Source organism: Fusarium solani (assembly GCF_023522795.1).
Source record: "Fusarium solani strain SB1 chromosome Unknown bctg00000005, whole genome shotgun sequence".
Taxonomy (NCBI): domain Eukaryota; kingdom Fungi; phylum Ascomycota; class Sordariomycetes; order Hypocreales; family Nectriaceae; genus Fusarium; species Fusarium solani.
The window spans coordinates 3,846,620-3,867,419 of record NW_027072153.1 but is presented as its reverse complement, the minus strand read 5'-3'; the positions used below and the strand labels follow the sequence as shown (position 1 = coordinate 3,867,419).

Below are 20,800 nucleotides of genomic sequence, written 5' to 3'. Positions count from 1 at the left end.
CTTATATACTTCTTAGTAAGGTAAATATAATATAAAATAATAAGGGTAAATAATTAATTAATAGTAATAAAAATCTAGCTAGAGAAAGAGCCTAAAAGCTACTTATTTCTTTTTAATCGCTATAAAGATAATAATAATAATTAGAGGCATTTTAGCCTCTAACCCTTTTCTATATATAGGAAATTGCCTAATGGCCTAAAACGGCTTAGTACCCTTTTCCCCCAACTCAATAGCATAGCAGTCTTATATAGCCTTCTTATACCTATAGCTAAAGGGCTTCTTTATTAGCTATAAGGCATTTTATTAATTAACCTTAAAGAGAGTATTTAAAGGAATCTTATTAAAAGCTATAAGGCCTATAGCTTCTTAAATAAGCTCCTTAAAAGCCTATAAGAAAAAAAAGTAAGTTAGCTTAGAGGTCTCTTTTAAAGACTCTTTAATTAAGGTAAGGTTAAGAGAAAATAGCTCTCTTAGAAAGTCTTTTTCCTTACTAAAGCTAGCTAAGTGCCTTATTAATCTTAGCCTTTAAAGCTAAGGGTTAAGAGTAATAAAGTTATTTAGCTACTTTATAGCCTTAGCCTCTTTACTTCTAATAACTAAGGCTTAGGCCTTAAAGGTAATCTTAGCTTTTAGAAGAGAGAGAGCCTTAGAGTTATTACCTTTTAATAAGACCTTAAAGTATTTATTATAAGGCCCTTACTTAAAGAGTTATTAATAGGCTATGCTAGCTTACTAATAGCTTTTAGTAGCTATAAAAGGCTATAAGGCTATTACCTTAGAAGGCTAGCTATCTTAACCCTTTTATTAGACCTTATAAAAGACTTATAAGTACTTTTTAATTTAGTATAGCTAAGAGCTAATATAGAAGTAGCTAGGCTTAAAGGTATAGTAAAAGTCCTATTATATAGGCTCTCTAAGTTATAAGATAAGAGGGCCTAGAGGAATAAGCTTAGGTAGCCTTATAAGGTCTTTTTAGCCCTAAAAAAGATTAAGCTTAGTAGCTTACTTAAGGGTAAGCCTAATCTCTTAGAGGGAAAGCTAATAAGGCTATTAGTAGAGGTATTATTAAATTTAATTAAAAAGAATTATAGTTTTATAAGTCTTATAAATTAAAAGAGAGAAAATAAGGATATAAATAAAATAATTTATAATTATAAGACTTATAAATAACTAAGATATAAATAAATAAGGCTTTTAGATAATAAAAATAGAAATAAAGATAGAAATTTAAAGTAAATAGCTAAAAAGAATTAAAATCTTTATAAAAAAATAAAAAAAAAAAAATATAGAGGTTAAAGCTTATTAGCTAAGGAATTACCTTAATTATAGCTAATAATATAATTAGTATAGCTAGATAGCTAAGTTATAGTAATAATTAGAAATTTTAGTATTACGCTAATTATATTAATTATTATATTAAAATTTTTTTATTTTATTTTTAAAAAGTTTTAATAAATTAATAAAAGAAAATAAAAATAAGATAAAAATATAATTAAAATTATAATAATTAATATTAATATATATTTATTTTTTAGAGCTTTAATTATCTTAAAACCTTCTTTTTTAAAAACTATTAACTAATTAAGAAAAAAACTATTAGCTGCCTTATAGTTTACTAATATAAAAAAATCTCTTATATAAAAAAACTATTAGTAGCTTAACTAATGGTTTTTATAGATAATAGGGGTTATAATAATAAAGGAAAAAAAATAAGTAATTAATTAAATAAATATAAATATATAAGTAATAGCGGAATTATTAAAGAATAATAATTAAGAAAGGTTAATTAAATTAGGTATTTAGTATTATAATATTTATAATAAGCCTAGGCATAATATAAGGACTTATTAAGTAATAATTAAGATATCTAAAGAAAAGTATAATAAGTAGTTTTAATTAATTAAATAATTTACATTATTTTTATTATAATTTTTATTTAAAGGGGTAAAAAGAGGTAGCTTATTTAATTATTTAGCTTATTTACTTATTAAGTATATTATTTAAAATTATTTATTATATTCTTTTTTATATATCTTAATTATTACTTAATAAGTCCTTATATTATAAATAAGCTTATTATAAATATTATAATATTAAACCCTTAGTTATATTAATTTCTCTTAAGTATTTTTTTTTAATATTTTTTTTATTACTTAGATATTAATATTTATTTAATTAATTACTTATTTTTCTTTTTATTATTATTAGCTCTTATTTTTATAATTAGGTTTTTTTTACTTTTTAATATTTACTTAATATTTTATTTATTTATTTAAGGTCCTTAACTTTAGGCTTTAATAAAATAACTATATAAAGAATTATATTTATTTTTTTTAAAAAAGACTATAGCTTTTAAAATTAATTTTAAAAAGTTATCTTTATATCTTATAATTTATCTCTTAAGGTATTTAATCTAAGATTAAGCTTAAAGTATTATTTTTAAGGTCTTTAAGACTTAAGGGGTTAAGAATTTAATTTCTTTTTTAAGTAGTATTAAAGTCTATTATTATATATTAAGCTTTAAAATTATATTTTTAAAATTAAGAGAAATAAGCCTAGCTTATTTAAAGCTTACTTTAATATTTTCTTTTATAATAATAATATAATATATAATATAAAAGGCTAAAAAGAATTTAACTTAGAAATATAAATTATAAAGTATTTAATTAAATATTTTATTATTTAATTATAAATATTTTTAAATATATTAAAATACTTAATATTAAGAGATTAAAATATATAAAATAATATATAAAGCTTAATAGTTTAATTATTTTAAGTTATTATAATAAGTTAATTACCTTAGAGGTTATTTCTTTAATATTAATAAAGTAAAGTAATATTAGCTTATAATATATATAATAAATATATATTATAAATAAGTAAGTATTATAAAAATCCCTTAACTTATATTATTATTATATAATTAATTAATTATTAATTACTTAATATATTATAAGGTTTTATTAAGGCTAAAATTCTTTTTACCCTTTAAGCTCTTTAAAATAACTTAAAACTAAGTCTTAAATATAAAATAAAAATATATAATATTACTTAATATACTTAATAAGTAAAATAATTAAATAAATAAGATAATTAAAAATCCTAGCCCTTAAGATAAAAATTATAATAAAAATACTACTAATTATTTAATTAATTAAAACTACTTATTATATTTTTCTCTAGATATCTTAATTATTACCTAATAGGTCCTTATATTATACCTAGGCTTATTATAGATATTATAGCGCTAAACGCCTAGTTATACTAACCTTTCTTAATTATTACTTCTTAATAATTCTACTATTACTTATATATCTATATTTATTTAATTAATTACTTATTTTATTTTCTTTACTCTTATTACTTCTCTTTTTTATAATTTTATCCTTTTTACCCTTTAGCGCTAGCTTAATATCTTATTTACCTCTTAAAGGTCTTTAACCTTAGCCCTTAATAATATAATCTTATATATATTTCTTTTTATTACCTTTATAAGAGACTTTATAGCCTTTATAATTAACTCTAAGGAGTTATTATAATACCTTTTATATTATCTTTTAAGGTATTTAAACTAAGATCTAGCCTTAAGTATAATCTTTAAGGTCTTTAAGACCTAAGGGGTAAATAATTTAATTCCCTCCTCGGTAGGCATTAAAGTCTATAGCTATATATTAAGCTTTAATATTATAGCTTCTAGGTTAAGGGGAATAAAACTAGCTCTTTTAAAAGCCCCCTTAATATTTCTTTTTATTATAATAGCCTTATATATTATATAAAAGGCTAAAAAAAACTTAGTCTTTAAAATATAGGTTATAAAGTATCTAATTAGATATTTTATTTCTTAATTATAGGCCTTCTTTAGAAATATAAAATACTTAATATTAAGGGGCTAAAGTAAATAAAAGAAATAAGGTAATATCTAAAGCTAGATAATTTTATTCTCCTTATAATATCTCTTAAAATTAATTAATTAATAACTTTTATAGCTATTAAGGATTAAAAAATAATAAGAATTAATTAATTAATTAGTTATATATTAGTTAAAGTATTTAAGCTATTAGAGATTAATCTTATTATTAGTCTAGTTATTTTAAGTTATTATAATAGCTTAATTACCTAAGAGGTTATTTTTTTAATATTAATTAATAAGGTAATATTAGCTTATATTAATAATAAATAACTAAATCACCTAGCCTTTTATATTAATTACCTAAATAACTATAATTTATTCTTAGTTTTTAAGCTATATTAATTTTAGCTTTAAATACCTTTTTAAGCCTATAATAACTATTTTACTTATAATTATACCTATAAGAAAGCTAATCTTATTATAATTATACATATTATTTAATTAAATATTATACTTCGTGATTATATTTATTATAAGCTAAAATTAATTATAGAAATAATTAGATTTTTATACTTAGCTCTTTAATAATTATATTTCTAAAAAAAATATATCTTAAGGTTTAGATATTACTTAATAAAGTTTAAGGCCTAGTATATACTAATTAATAATGCGCTATAGTTAATAAATAATTAATTAGTTATTTCTTTTATATTATAAAGCTAAGAGAGAAATCCTTATAAATCTAAGTTAAGAATAAAGTAAAAAAGGATCTCTTTCTCTAGATTAAATAGCTTATATAATTTAGGGATAATATTAGCTTAGGCTTAAATGCCTTAATTATAATTAAAGAGAGTATTACAATTAACTTTATAGATTCTTATAGCTCGCCGGAGACTTAAGTTTAGGGTATTTTAATAGGCCTAAAAGGTAAAAAGAATTCTAGCCTCTTTATTTCTTTCTAATATATTAGGTAATTAAGAATTAATTAATTAAATAGTAATAATATAGGTTAAGGGATTTTTAATTATCTTACTTATTTAATTATCTTATTTATTAAGTATATTATATAAGGCTTTAGCGCTAATAATAAAATATCTAATCTTAATATAATACCTTTTAAAATTATATAAGTTATTTAATATAAAAATAAAGATTTTTATATATTATATTTTTAACTTAAATTTATAAGAATTTCCCTCTTAGCTATATAATATTAAAGATATAATTAATTAATTATATATTAATTATAATATATTATTAATTAATATATATTAAGCTTTAAACTTTATTAAATAATACTTAGCTCTTAAGATATAATTTTTTAAAAATATAATTATTAAAGAGCTAAATATAAAATTCTAATTATTATTTATAATAAATTTTAGCTTATATAAAATATAATTATAAAATATAATATCTAATTAAATAATCTTTATAACTTTAATAAGATTAGCTTTTTTATAAATATAATTATAAATAAAATAGTTATTATAAGTTTAAAAAAGTATTTAAAGCTAAAATTAATATAACTTAGAAATTAAAAATAAATTATAATTATTTAAGTAATTAATATAAAAAGCTAAGTAATCTTAATATTTATTATTTATATAAGCTTATATAATTATATTAAGGAATATTAAAAAAATAACCTCTTAAATAATTAAGTTATTATAATAACCTAAAATAATTAAATTAATAATAAAATTAGTCTTAAATAGCTTAAATATTTTAATTAATATATAGCTAAGTAATTAAATAATTATTATTATATCTTAATTTTTAATAGCTATAAAAATTATTATTTTATTAAATTTAAGAGATATTATAAAATAATAAACATTATTTAGCTATATATATTACTTTATTTTTTTTATTTTTTTTAGCCTTTTAATATTAAATATTTAAATATATTAAAAAAGACTTATAATTAAAAAATATATAATTAAATATTTTATTATTTATATTTTAAAGACTAAGTTCTTTTTAGCTTTTTATATTATATATAAAATTATTATAATAAAAAGAAATATTAAGAGGGCTTTTAATAAGGCTAAGACTATTTCTTTAAACCTTAAAAATATAATCTTAAAGCTTAATATATAGCTATAAATATTAATATTACTTAAAGAGATAATTATATTATTAATCCCTTAGGCTTTAAGAACCTTAAAAATTATAATTAAGGCTAAATCTTAGTTTAAATACCTTAAAAAGTAAATTAAAAGGCATTAAAGTAACTTCTTAGAGCTAATTTTAAAGGCTTTATAATCTCTTATTAAGGGATAAAAGTAATTATATATTAAGTTATCTTATTAATTATTAAATATAAAAACTTTTAAGAGATAAATAAGATATTAAGTTAATACTAAAAGGTAAAAAAGATTAAATTATAAGAAAAAAGGGTTATAAGAATAAAAGAAAAAAGATAAGTAATTAATTAAATAGATATAAATATATAAGTAATAGCTAAATTATTAAGGAATAATAATTAAGAAAGTTTATTATAACTAAGTATTTAATATTATAATATCTATAATAAGCCTAGCTATAATATATAAACTTAGTAAGTAATAATTAAGATATCTAAGAAAGAGTATAATAAATAATTTTAATTAATTAATTAATTTAAAGTAATCTTATTATAATTTCTATCTTAGTAATTAAAATTCTTATAATACTTACTTATTTATAATACTTATTTATTATATATATTATTAATACTAAATAAGAAATTCTTTAGCCTTTTATATTAATTACTTAAATAATTATTATTTATTCTTAGTTTTTAAGTTATATTTACTTTAGCTTTTTATATTTATTTATATATTATTAAGATTATTATTAAAATTATTATTATTTATATATTTATATAAGCTAGGATATATATATTATATATTTAACTAAATAGGTTTAATTAATTAAACCTATAGACCTTTATTTACCGCTAAGTCTAGCGCTAATACTTTTTAGGTTTATAAAACTCTAATGCTAACTCTAAGAACTAATCCCTCTAAAACCTATAATACTAATAACTTCTATTTCTTAATATAGTTATACCTATAGCTATATAGCTAGATCTTAGCTAGGTATAAGACTTCTTTAATCTTCTTATTTAATATTATAAAAGGTATTAATATTAATAATAAGAGTTATAAGCTATGCCTTATAGAGGTATATATTATTATTATCTCTTAAGCTATTAAGAAAACTAATTTCTTTCTAAGTAAAATACCTATATTTTTTTAAGTTCTTTTTAAGGGCCTTTAATAAAAAAAGCTTTTTTAAATAAAATAAAATTAATTATTTATATTATAACTTAGTAAAAAAAAGTTAAATAAAAAAAGAAAAATATTATAGCTAAAAATTATAAGTTTAACTTAAACCTTTTATTTATTAAGTTATATACTTATTATAATACTCTAAATAGCGCTATATAATATTATTTTTTATAGCTTATTATAAGAATTTTTCGCGCCTTTATAAAGCTTATAGACCTCTTTAATAAGGTTATCTTAGTTATATAAGAAGATATATTAATAGGTATTACCTATATTACTTTAATCTATTAGTTAAAGGTCTTTGCGGAAAGCTATTATAATTTTATTAATATATTATTAATTAGTTAGTTATAGTTATTATTAGTTATAATTAAATCTTCTCTTATAAGGATAATAGAAATATAATTCTTTAAGATTTTAACCTCTTTAAGTTATTAAGAATTATAAGGATAATTAAAAGGTTAATATTAGAGAGGAGCTATTATATAAAGAGGATTTTAATTACTTTAGCTAATTAAAATATAAGCTATTTATTATAAATAAAGCTAGTTTTAATATATTATTAAAGCTATTAATAATTATATAGATAAACTTTATTAATTTAAGCTTATTAAGACCTTAGGCTTTAGGTATAAAGCCTTTATTATTAAAACTACTAAGATATTAATTAAGATATTTTAATCCCTATTTTAAGTAATATAAAATAATAAAACAATATAATATATATATCTTAGTTTATATAAATATATAAATAATAATAATTTTAAGAATAATTTTAATAATAAGTCTTTATAATAATTTTTTTAATTATTAATATAACTTAGTTATACTTAATACCTTTAAGTATATTATTAAATATAATTTATATATTATTTAATATAATATTAATATCTCTTTTACTAATATAAACCTAGTATATTTTATTTATCTCTTAAGAATATTTATAATTTTTATAAACTTACTTTTTATATCAAGTATTTCTTACATATATTAGCCCTTTAAATATATAATATATATAATAAGTAAGTATCTTAAATAAGTAAGTATCTTAAAAATCTTAACCTTTAAGATAAAATTTAAGATAAAAATATAATAAAGTATTTAATTAATTAAATTTAATTACTTCTCTCTTTCTTAAATAACTTAATAATACTTTAATATTTCTTTTATAACTAGCCTTATTATATATTTTATAATAGCTTTTCTTTAATTATATTAATTTACCTTAATTATTACTTCTTAATAATTTAGCTTATATTTATTTATTAATATCTATTTAATTAATTATTTCTTTTATTTATTTATAATTATTTTCTCTTTATCTTATAAATAAGTTCTTTTTACTTTATATTATTTATTAAGGGCCTTATTTAATTATTAAAGGTTCTTAACCTTAGACTCTAATAAGTTTATCTTATATATTATTATTTTTATTTCCTTAGTTAATAACTTAAGAGGCTTAAGAATAAACTCTAAAGAGCTATTTTAATATATTTTAATTTATCTTTTAAGGTATTTAAACTAATAGCTTATTTTAAGGATTATCCTTAAGGTCTTTAATACCTAAGGGTTAAAATAATTAGCTTTTTTCTCTAGGGGTATTAAGGTTTATAGCTATATATTAAGCTTTAATATAATACTTTTAGGGTTTAAAGAAATAAGCCTAGCTTTTTTAAAACCCCCCTTAATATTTCTTATTATTATAATAGCTTAATAAGCGATATAAAAGGCTAAGAAGAACTTAGTCTTTAAGATATAAGTAATAAAGTATTTAATTAATTACTTAATCTCTTAATTATATACCTTTTTAAATAATTTAAAATACCTAATATTAAGAGGCTAAAATAAATAAAAGAAATAAACTACTATATAAAATTATATAATTTCTATTCTTTATAATATTTCTTAAAATTAATAAATTAATAATTTTTATAGTTATTAAAGATTAAGAAATAATAAAAATTAATTAATTAATTAATTATATATTATTTAAAGTATTTAAGTTATTTAAGATTTATTTTATTATTAGTCTAATTATTATAAGTTATAATAATAGCTTAATTACCTAAGAGGTTATTTTCTTAGTATTAATTAATAAGGTAATATTAGCTTATAATTATAATAAATAATTAAATTACTTACTCTTTAGTATTAATTACTTAGATAATTATAACTTATTTTTAATTTCTAAGCTAAGCTAATTTTAATTTTTTATATTTTTTTATACTTATAGTAATTAGTTTATTTATAATTATATTTATTATATAATTAATCTTATTAAAGTTATAAATATTAGTAAGGGTAATATTATATTTTATAATTATATTTATTATAAGTATATATTAATTATAAATAATAATTAAGTCTTTATATTTAGCCCTCTTATAATTATACTTATAAAAGAAATATATCTTAAGGTCTAAATATTACTTAATAAAGTTAATAGCTTATCGCTTATTAATAAGTAATATATTATAATTCATAAATAATTAATTTACTATTTCTTTAATATTATATAATTATAAAAGAAACCCTCGCGAATCTAAGTTAAGAATAAATTAAATAATAATTTATTCCTTTAGATTAAATAACTTATATAATTTAGGGATAATATTATATTAAGATTATATGCCTCTAAGGCGGTAACTTAGCTTCTTATAATATATATTATATATTCATGCGGCGTATTAAATATATAATTTTAGGTTATTTTAAAGGGCATAAAGAGTAAGAAAGATATTTACCTTATTAGTTAATTAATATATTATTAGTAGTTAAGAATTAATTAATTAATTAAAAAGAAGAGAGATTAAGGGATTTTTAGGATACTTGCTTATTTGGGATACTCGCTTATCACATATGTTATGCTAGATAAAGTAATAACCATCCCTCTTATATTACAGTACCGTAGGAGCCTTCTCAACTGGGGTAATCCAGTCCTCTAGCCAACGTTCATTAAGCATTTCCTCCGAATGCAGACTGGCAGCGCCAGGAAGATTTGTAAAGAATGACGCCGTAGGGTCATGCTGGTGTGGTTCTCGTAGTTCATCGCCCGTATCCATAGGCCCTATACCATGTGCCTCACCTGAACCTGGGTAAGGGGTAATCAAGGTCGGAGCCGGATCCTCTATATCAATTCTTGGTAGAGATCCATGCCCGGTCCGAGGCAACATGACAGAGGCATCCATCATTGGCTCATCGACCCTCTGAACAACGCATTCTGCAGGTAGGTCCATGATGCGATTGTGTTCGAGGTCCAAGTCGGAACGCTGTTGGAACTCACGGTTCATAGAGGCGTTTGTGACAACGCTCCGCGCTTGGCGAACAAATTCCGTCGTTTTGGTGAAAGCTGCTTCTCCTGAGGTGACGTACTCTAAGCGGCCAAAAAAGCCTACAACAATTTCCATCAGAGCAATGTCATCCCGAGCAGACTCCTCAGATGGGTTTCCGACTACATGCAAGAAAAGGGTAGTAAGTGCCGTGAAGGGATAGTAGAACACCAGCCTGTATAAATCTGAATTAGCCGTACTTGATTCATCTCGGTTATGCTTGAATAGGTGGAATTTTGTTGAGATCCAGCTTGACTTACCACCCTGGAGTAAAGCTCTCTATATCGAAAAACTTTGTGAGTAAGATTATTGACCTTGCGGCTTCAACATGTGTTATCTCAGTCGACTGGGATACCAAGTGTCGTGAGTCCTTGCCGTCTCGAGTAAACATCGGAGTAAAGCGCCGATAGATAGCGCAAAGCACATAGTAGTATGTCGAATGCATGACAAGAAGTTGCATTCGCGAGGAATGCGAAAGGCCACGGATCTTGCCATATGGTTTGCCTGGCTGCACACTAGCTGGAAGACTTCTCCGCCAAGACTCTAGATTTCTCAGGATTGTCGTAGCGGTCTGTTGGAGCTTAGACGCCGGCAAGTGCAGCCCTGAAGCTGAATAGAGCTTCTCCGTAATCATGCCGCATATCCGAGCAATCTTAACGGCAGACAGAAGAAGATCGACTTTGTGCGCGTGCCCCGCCAGCTCTGAGCCATGTTCCGCACCGAGGACTGCCCCTTCTCCGTGGGGAAAGGCGCAACTGATTTCGTTGTCGCGTAATACAGGAGGACGGCCGCAACGAAGAGCAATTGTCTTGTCGAGGCAGTAAATAACCCAGAAAAGTCTGTTTCTCTCCTGCTGTTCCTTTTCCGAAAGTTCCCATTCACGGGGCGGGCAATGATGAAGGGCTAAGCTTTGAGCCAGCCGTGTAGCCGCTGAGACCATGGTGAACTCTAGACGTTGAGGACTCGACATGCCTTGGGCGAATACTGTCATAACAGCTAATGCCTGCACTCCCAGAAGATCTGCGGAGATGTTGACCAGCTTTGACGCGTAGTACATGGCATTTTGGAAATAACCCCAGGCTTCGCTACCAGATACCTGAAATGCTTCGGCGGTTTCGTCAGAGAGCGCGCCGCGGCACCCGGAAGCGAGGACAGCATTCAAAAGTGCGTTCCAGGAGTACATTGTCCCTGGCGCATCTATCCCGTGTTTCGCAGCTTGGTACTCGAACTGCTCCCGATCTAAAATCGGGAAAATGGTCTGGACCGTCGAGAAATAGGCGTCCACATACTGGGCAACTTCAGACCGCACGATGGGTTTCAGTATGGTGGGTGTTCCTGGTGTCGAGTAGGGCCCTGGCGGAACACATTTGGGTTGCCGTAGATGACCCAAGACTGAATTTCGTATGTCGAGGATGCTGTCGCATAAGACTTGGGAATCTGATACATGCTGTCGAATCCATTTCAGTCCAAGGTCAGAAATCGTCGCAATACCGGATGAAGGACCCGTATACTCGTCCCCATCAGCAGTTCTCATCCACACAGACGGGTGTGTAAACGGAAGAGAGCGGTGGGCTGTTTCGTCGAGTATCTTGTCCAGGAGGAGCTCGTCGCTCTTGGCGTCATTGTCGTCTGTTTCAAGGCTTGGTCGATGATCAACTTGAGATGGCAGCTGATTGAGCTGGCTTCCATTTGCTTCATTAGGATCAGGCACGCTACCCGACGTGCCAACGGTTGAATCACCCGCCTCTGAAACACCGTTGTCGCATTCCCGATGGACTTGACTGTCGAGGACATTAACGTGCTCTGGTAGTGGAGACAGGCCCTGAACATTGGAGTCGATGGATCGCATATCTCGGTAGTGTGTCAATTGAGGCGAATTGCTCAAGAGAAGAGGCCGAGCCCCACCTGTTCCGGGATTTGTCCAGCGACGCTTGCGACGTTCACCGTCATATGTGCAACGGCTAGATCGGAGTCGGCAGTTCAGACAGGTCGGCAGCGTCCGATCGCACTTGATTTTACGCGCTCGACAAGTCACACATGCCATTATAATCCTCAAAGTATTTGAAGCGATAAGCGTGTCGTCGAGCAAGCCTTGGCCGATGTGATGTCCCCCCGGCAAAATCTTGACGGGAAAAAACGTGTCAGCAGGTGAGAAGCACAAAATAACAGATCCAGATCCTGAAAAACGCGGGGAAGTGGACACGTGAGCCTAGTCCCTTAATGTCGGCTGAGTAATAGCCGAATCCTGCACATTTTATTGGCTCAAGCCTTAGCGCGGGTGTATTATCAACCTGGAGTGTGGGAAGGCTCCACCCAACGCACAATCGCCACTGTCAAAAGCAAAACAGGCTCAAGGGTCTAGCCTTCGGCGCCAGAAGGACGAGGGACCGGACCACGGAAGAAGTGGCCCGGATCAATAATTGACCGGTGATAACCTCGGCAATAGGGCTTCCTCATTGGCCAGATAAGAGGAGCCAATTACCCAACTAGGTAGCCAGCAGAGGTCAATAGCAACCACATTGGGAGTCTCAAAAGATTGGGACCAAAGGGGTGTGATCAGAAGAGATTGTCAATTGAAGCTGCTTCCTTCTATCTAAGGGAGCGACGAAGGTCGGTCTCTTATACCTATGTTTAATCTGCTGATATCATAGGCAGCAGCCCGCTGCCTAATGCTAGTTATGGTCGATCACTCTCACCGTGAATAAGTTCACGATGATTATGATTCTTGCTTCATTTTATAACGATCGTATAGGTCCTAAGGGGGATAAACCGGTTATATTAGTTTATATTAGCAAAGGGGATACTAGTATTATCTTAAATAAGGTATAAGCTTATATCTAATAATAGACTTAAAGGTATTAAATATAACTAAGTTATATTAATAGGTAAGATAACTTATATAAAAGAAAGTATTAATAAGTATATTTTATATATTAATAAGTTCTATTAAGACTAATTATAAATTAAAATAATATTATCCCTAGCTTATATTAGTCTAAGACTAATATTATTTTAATATAATATTAGTCTAGCGCTTAATAGGTATATTAAGCTTAGGGTTTTATAAAGATTATATGATATGACTACGGGGGTTATAATATAATACCTCCCCTTTATTAAGTCTTATCCTTAAGACTTATATACCTTAATACTTTATTCCTTTACCTAATATATCTTAACTTAATTCTTTTATTATTTATACCTTATAATAACTAATTATATATCTAAATAGATTTCTTATAAAACTTATAAGTTATATATATTTACCCTTTTTATAAAAGTTAATAATAAAGAGATTAATATACCTTATATTTATTATTTTTATTTAAGTAAGTAATATCTAATATCTATAGACTTATCTTATTACAATAATATATATATATAATAAGTATCTTAAATAAGTAAGTATCTTAAAAATCTCTTAACCTTTATTATTATTATTTAATTAATTAATTCTTAATTACCTAATATATTATAAAATAATTATTAAATAAGAATACTTCTTATTTTTTAAGCCCTTTAAAATAACCTAAGGTTAAGTCTTTAGCGCGCTATAAATATATATATAGTCTCTTAGAAGACCCTTAGCTACTAGCAAAAAGGCATTTAATCTTAATATAATATAATCTAGAAATTATATTAGCTATTTAATTAAAAGAAATAAATCCTTATTTATTATATTTTTAACCTAGATTCACGAGGATTTCTCTCTTAGCTTTATAATATAAAAAAAAAATAAGTAATTACTTATTAATTATAATATATTATTAATTAATATATATTAGCTATTAAATTTTATTAAATAATACTTAGACCTTAAGATATATTTCTTTTAGAAATATAATTATTAGAGAGCTAAATATAAAGATTTAATAATTATTTATAATTAATTTTAGCTTATAATAAATATAATTATAAAATATAATATTTAATTAAATAATATATATAACTTTAATAAAATTAGCTTTTTTATAAATATAATTATAAATAAAATAATTATTATAAGCTTAAAAAGGTATTTAAAGCTAAAATTAATATAACTTAGAAACTAAGAATAAATTATAATTATTTAAGTAATTAATATAAAAAGCTAAGTAATTTAATTAATTATTATTAATATAAGCTAATATTACCTTATTAATTAATACTAAGAAAATAACCTCTTAAATAATTAAATTATTATAATAACTTAAAATAATTAAATTAATAATAAAATTAATTTTAAGGAATTTAAATACTTTAATTAATATAAAATAAATTAATTAATTAATTTTTATTATTTTTTAATCTTTAATAACTATAAAAATTATTAATTTATTAATTTTAAGAAATATTATAAAGAAAAAAATATATTTAATTTTATATATTAGTTTATTTCTTTTATTTCTTTTAATTACTTATTCTTAAATACTTTAAGTTATTTAAAAAAGCTTATAATTAAAAAATAAAATATCTAATTAAATACTTTATATTTTATATTCTAAGACTAAGTTTTTTTTAGCTTTTTATATAATATATAAGGCTATTATAATAAAAAGAAATATTATAAGGGCTTTTAAAAAGTTAATTTTATTTCTCTTAATCTAAAAGCTATAATCTTAAAGCTTAATATATAGCTATAGATTTTAATACTTACTAAGGAGGGAATTAAACCTTTTACCCCTTAGGTCTTAAGGACCTTAAAGATTATACTTAAGGTTAAAACTTAATCTAAATACCTTAAAAAATAAATTAAAAGATATTATAATAATTCCTTATAATTAATTATAAAAGCTATAAAATCTCTTATAAAAATAATAAAGGGAAATATATATAGGATTATATTATTAAGGGCTAAGATTAAAGACTTTTAAGAAGTAAATAAAATATTAAGTTAATATTAAAGAATAAAAAATATTAAATTATAAAAAAGAAAAATAATAATAATAAATAAAAGAAAGTAAATAATTAATTATATAAATATAAATACTTAAATAATAATAAAATTATTAATAAATATTAATTAAAAAAAATTAATATAATTAAATATTTAATATTATAATATTTATAATAAGCCTAAATATAATATAAGGACTTATTATATAATAATTAAGAGATCTAGAGAAAAATATAATAAGTAATTTAATTTAATTAAATAATTTATAGTATTTTTATTAAAATCTTTATTATAAAGATTAAGATTTTTAAAATACTTATTTATTTAAGATACTTATTATATATATATATTAAATATATTTATAATAAGAATTTTTATAATAATACTTAGATAATTATATTTTATATATTTTTATTTTAATATTTCTTTTATTAGCTTAATTTATCATAATAATATCTTTAATAAAATATAAAAAGAAATTAAATATAAATAAAAATAAGTAATATCTTTTTAAAGCTTTATAAAAAGATAATAAAGCTTTACTCTTATCTCACTATAGTAGCTAATTATTTATTATATATTTATAAGGTTTAAAATAATATAAAAATAAAGTATTTTAAGGTAACTTATTAGGGTCTCTAATAGATTAAATAAAAAGATAACTTAGTATTTATATTAGATATCTATAAAGATATAATAATATATAATCTTTAAGTAAATTATATTCCTAATAATATTAACTAAGTATTCCTTAGTTTAAGTAATAATTTCCTTAATACTTTACTTTTACTTAATCTTAGTATTATTTATAAAAGCTTTTTAAAAGGTATTATATACCTATAAGGTATTTTAATAATTCTTATATATTTTCTAAGTCTAGGTAATTTTCTTATTTAATAAAATATATTATTAATTTTATTTATATTTAGGATAATTTTTATAATATATTCTTTTAATTTATTAACTTCTATATTAGGTTTATTATGTATTTTTACTTAGATAATATCTTATATTAATTTAAGTAATAAGATATACAAAATTAAATAAAGCTTAACCTTAGGTAATAAGTCTAATTTATAATTATATTTAGAGATTTTTTATTAAATCTTATAAGATTTATTATATTTATAATTACGTTTTTTATTTTATTACTTAATTTTAATATTTTTTACTATAAGATAAATTATATCTCTCTCTAAAGAAATTAATCCCTTAATTCTTTTCTTATTAATATAATTTATTATATTATTTTTAATAAATTTAAGTTTTATTTATATTTCTTTATATAAGTTTATTAATTAATTATTAATAAGGATTACTTTTAAGTTAATAATAATATCCTAGGATTATTAATAAATATTTAAAATAAATCTAAAATTAATATAAGCTAATATAATTTTTATACTTTTATTAATTACTATATTATAAGCTAGCTAAGTTACTAATAGCTTCTTAAGTTAGTTAATTTATTTATAATCTATATAATATTATAGGTATTATTTTAATATTTAATGTATATATTTAATTAAATTATATATCTCCTTATAATATATTATACAAAGTTTATAATTAATTCTTAAGTATCTTATAAGGCTTTATTATAATTTTAAAGTAAATAATAATCCTTAATTTATAATAATCTTAAGTAATATATTATATATTTTAGTAATATAAAAGTAAAAAACATAAGTAAATTCTTTAGCTATTTTACCTATAGAGGAACAACAACACAACACACAGACCATCCACAGCCAATCAAGGCTGCGAGGGCTGCTTAATAAGCAGTTGAAAAAGAGGTAAATTAGAAGGTAAAGATGAAAAGGATAACTAGCTAAGAGCTGCGGCGGAAGATGCCTCTTTTGATTAAATGGTCACGTGATCAAGCACGTGACTCACAGGCTTGCCCGAGCCCTAACTCACTGTTATTAATTCTATATAAGGGATAAAATAAGAAAATTTTATAAGTCTATTTATAATAATAAAAATACTATTATAGAAGCTTTTAATAGTTAGTTCTTTTAATAGGGGTAATTTAATAATAAAATTTATAATAATTAAGTCTTATAGCTATTATAAGACTAAGCGTAATTATAATTTCTTATAAGGTTTATAGTATTATACCTTAGTTTTTATATAGAGGTTATATTAATTAAAAATACTTAAAATAATTTTCTTTATATTAAGAAATATGTATATTCTTTTTTAATTTATTCTAGGGTTTTATTAATTCCTTAATATCTATATAACTAATAACTATAGATTTCGCATATAAGTTTATAAGATAATTTATCTAAGACTTATTATTTATTAGGCTTCTTATTATTTAAAAGTTATTTATTATATTCCTTAATTCGCTATAAGAATAAATTACCTTATTTTATTATATAAGTTACTTTATTAACTTTGTATAATATTCTTATAACCTTACTTTATTTATAGAGTTTAAATAAGCTCTTTTACTATTTCTAAATATATTAATAAATAATATAGTCCTTAGTCTATTTATAGTATTTTTTTATAAAATTATTATTAAAAAATTTATTAATATATATTATTATCTCTTTTAGGCTCTTATATTTATTATTATAAAAGAAAGTAACTAATTATTCCTTATATTCCTTTTCTAAGAAATAGGTCTTATTTTTTACTACTTAATTAGCCTTTTTTTAATATTTCTTATAATAAAATATTCTTCCTTATACCCTATACTTAAGCTAATAGTTATTATAATATTACTATAGAGCGCGGGTTATTTTATTTATATTTCTATATTATATAACTTAGTAATAATAATAATTAAAAATACTTTAAAATACTTTATTAAAAATAAAAAGCTTCCCTTTATATGTCTATAGTTTATTACTTTATTATTAATATCCTTATATATAACTAATAAAGTTTATAAATTACTATTTATATTTCTTAGTCTTTTTAAGTTTATAAAATTATTATATAACTCGCGCGATTATTCTTTATTATTATTATATAATAATTATATAGGTCCTAAGGGGATAAACTAACTATATTAATTTATATTAATAAAGGGGATATTAGTATTATCTTAAATAAGGTATAAGTTATATTTAATAATATACTTAAAGGTATTAAATATAACTAAGTTATATTAATAGCTAAGGTAGCTAATATATAAGAAAGTATATAAGTATATATATTATATATTAAGGCTATAATATCTAATTACTATTCTTATTATACTAATTATGGTAATTATATAAGTAATTATAATAATTAAAAAAGTAATTATTATAATTACTCTTAGTATATAAGTAATTACGCCTTAGTTAGTAGAACCTTATAGGGCTTTTTTTAGCACGTAATATATCCTTTATTAGGTTGTAATATATTATTTCTATATATTATAATATTTATATCTTATTCCTATAAGTAAAGAGGTATTTTATATTTACCTTTACTTAGCTTCTTTAATTTATTTAATAAAAGTTTAACATTTTATATTATATCTTAAGTTATTATTTATTATAAAGGGTATCTTATTATTAAAAGAAAATACTTAGCTAATTATCTACTTAAATTATAAGTTATATTATTATAACTATAAGTACCTAAATATAAGATTATATTACTTATTTAATATAATATTAAATAATATCCCTTAGTTCTTTCTTTTAATAAAAACCTTAAGGTAATTAATCTTATATTAGATAAGTTTATTATTATAATTAAAAGGGGTTCCTTCTAAATTAATAATTAAATAAGGTATCTATTTATACCTTTATAATAGCTTAAGCCTATTTATTATTATTAAGTTAAAGTAATTCTACTTAGCTCTATTATTTATTAAAGTATTTAAGTATTTTCTCTTAATTTATACTTTTAGTTCTAAGTATTATTACTTATATATTTTATTTATAAAGTAAAGGGCCTTTTATAGTAATATATTCTTATATTTATTTACTTATTACCTTATATTAAATAAAGTATTTAGTTTTTTAATATTACTATAATATAGCTATAGTAATTATACTTATATTTATTATCTATATATACTTTATAGCTATAATTATCTTTTAGGCTAATATACTTAATAAGCGAGTGTCTTAGATAAGCAAATATCTTAAAAATGCCTTAACTTATATCTTTATTATTTAATTAATTAATATATAACTATTAAATATATTATAAAGTAATTATAAGGCTAGAATACTTCGTATTTTTTAAGCCCTTTAAAATAACCTAAGATTAAGTCTCTAATATGCTATAAGTATATATATAATCTCTTAAAAAACTCTTAGCCGCTAATAATAAGGCATATAGTTTTAATATAATATTATCCTTAACTTATATTAGCTATTTAATCTAGAGGAATAAATCCATATTTATTTTATTTTTAACTTAGATTTATAAGGATTCCCCTCTTAGCTTTATAATATAAAAGAAATAACTAATTAATTACTTATTAACCGCGATGCGCTACTAATTAGTATATATTAGGCTTATAACTTTATAAAGTAATACCTAGACCTTAAGATATATTTCTTTTATAAATATAATTACTAGAGAGCTAAATATAAAGATTTAATTATTATTTATAATTAGTTTTAGCTTATAGTAAATATAATTATAAAGTATAATATCTAATTAAATAATATTTATAACTTTAATAAGATTAGCTTTTTTATAAATATAATTATAAATAAAATAATTATTATAAATATAAAAAGATATTTAAAGCTAAAATTAATATAGCCTAAAAACTAAGAAGAGATTATAATTATTTAAGTAATTAATATAAAAGGCTAAGTAATTTAGTTATTTATTATTAATATAAGTTAATATTACCTTATTAATTAATATTAAAAAAGTAACCTCTTAGGTAATTAAGTTATTATAATAACCTAAAATAGCTAGATTAATAATAAGATTAATCTTAAGTAATTTAAATACTTTAATTAATATATAATTAATTAATTAATTAATTCTTATTATCTTTTAATCCTTAATAATTATAAAAATTATTAATTTATTAAATTTAAGAAATATTATAAAAAAAATAAGATTATCTAGCTTTATATATTATTTTATTCCTCTTATTTACTTTAACCCCTTAATATTAAGTCCTTTAATATATTAAAATAAGCTTATAATTAAGAAATAAAGCAATTAATTAAATACTTTATAACCTATATTTTAAAGACTAAATTCTTTCTAGCCTTTTATATAATATATAAGGCTATTATAATAAAAAGAAATATTAAGGGGGCTTTTAAAAGAGCTAGCCTTATTCTATTTAACCTAGAAGCTATAATCTTAAAGCTTAATATATAGCTATAAACTCTAATACTTACCGAGGAGGGAACTAAACCCTTAACCCCTTAGGTCTTAAGGACCCTAAAGACTATACTTAAGGCTAGATCTTAGTCTAAATACCTTAAAAGATAAATTAAAAGGCATTAAAATAGCTCCTTAGAGTTAATTCTTAAAG

The 20,800-nt window shown here is 21.9% G+C and overlaps 1 protein-coding gene across 1 annotated transcript; it reads right to left on the bottom strand.

Moving 5' to 3' along the window:
* Positions 1-10,028: 10,028 nt before the first annotated feature.
* Positions 10,029-12,309, bottom strand: MRS44_009652 (uncharacterized protein; the record flags this gene model as incomplete). Its single annotated transcript, XM_065621396.1, has 2 exons — positions 10,029-10,635; positions 10,721-12,309. 2 exons carry the CDS (start codon positions 12,307-12,309, stop codon positions 10,029-10,031), a joined length of 2,196 nt encoding a protein of 731 aa, XP_065477468.1.
* Between the last annotated feature and the right edge of the window lie 8,491 nt (positions 12,310-20,800).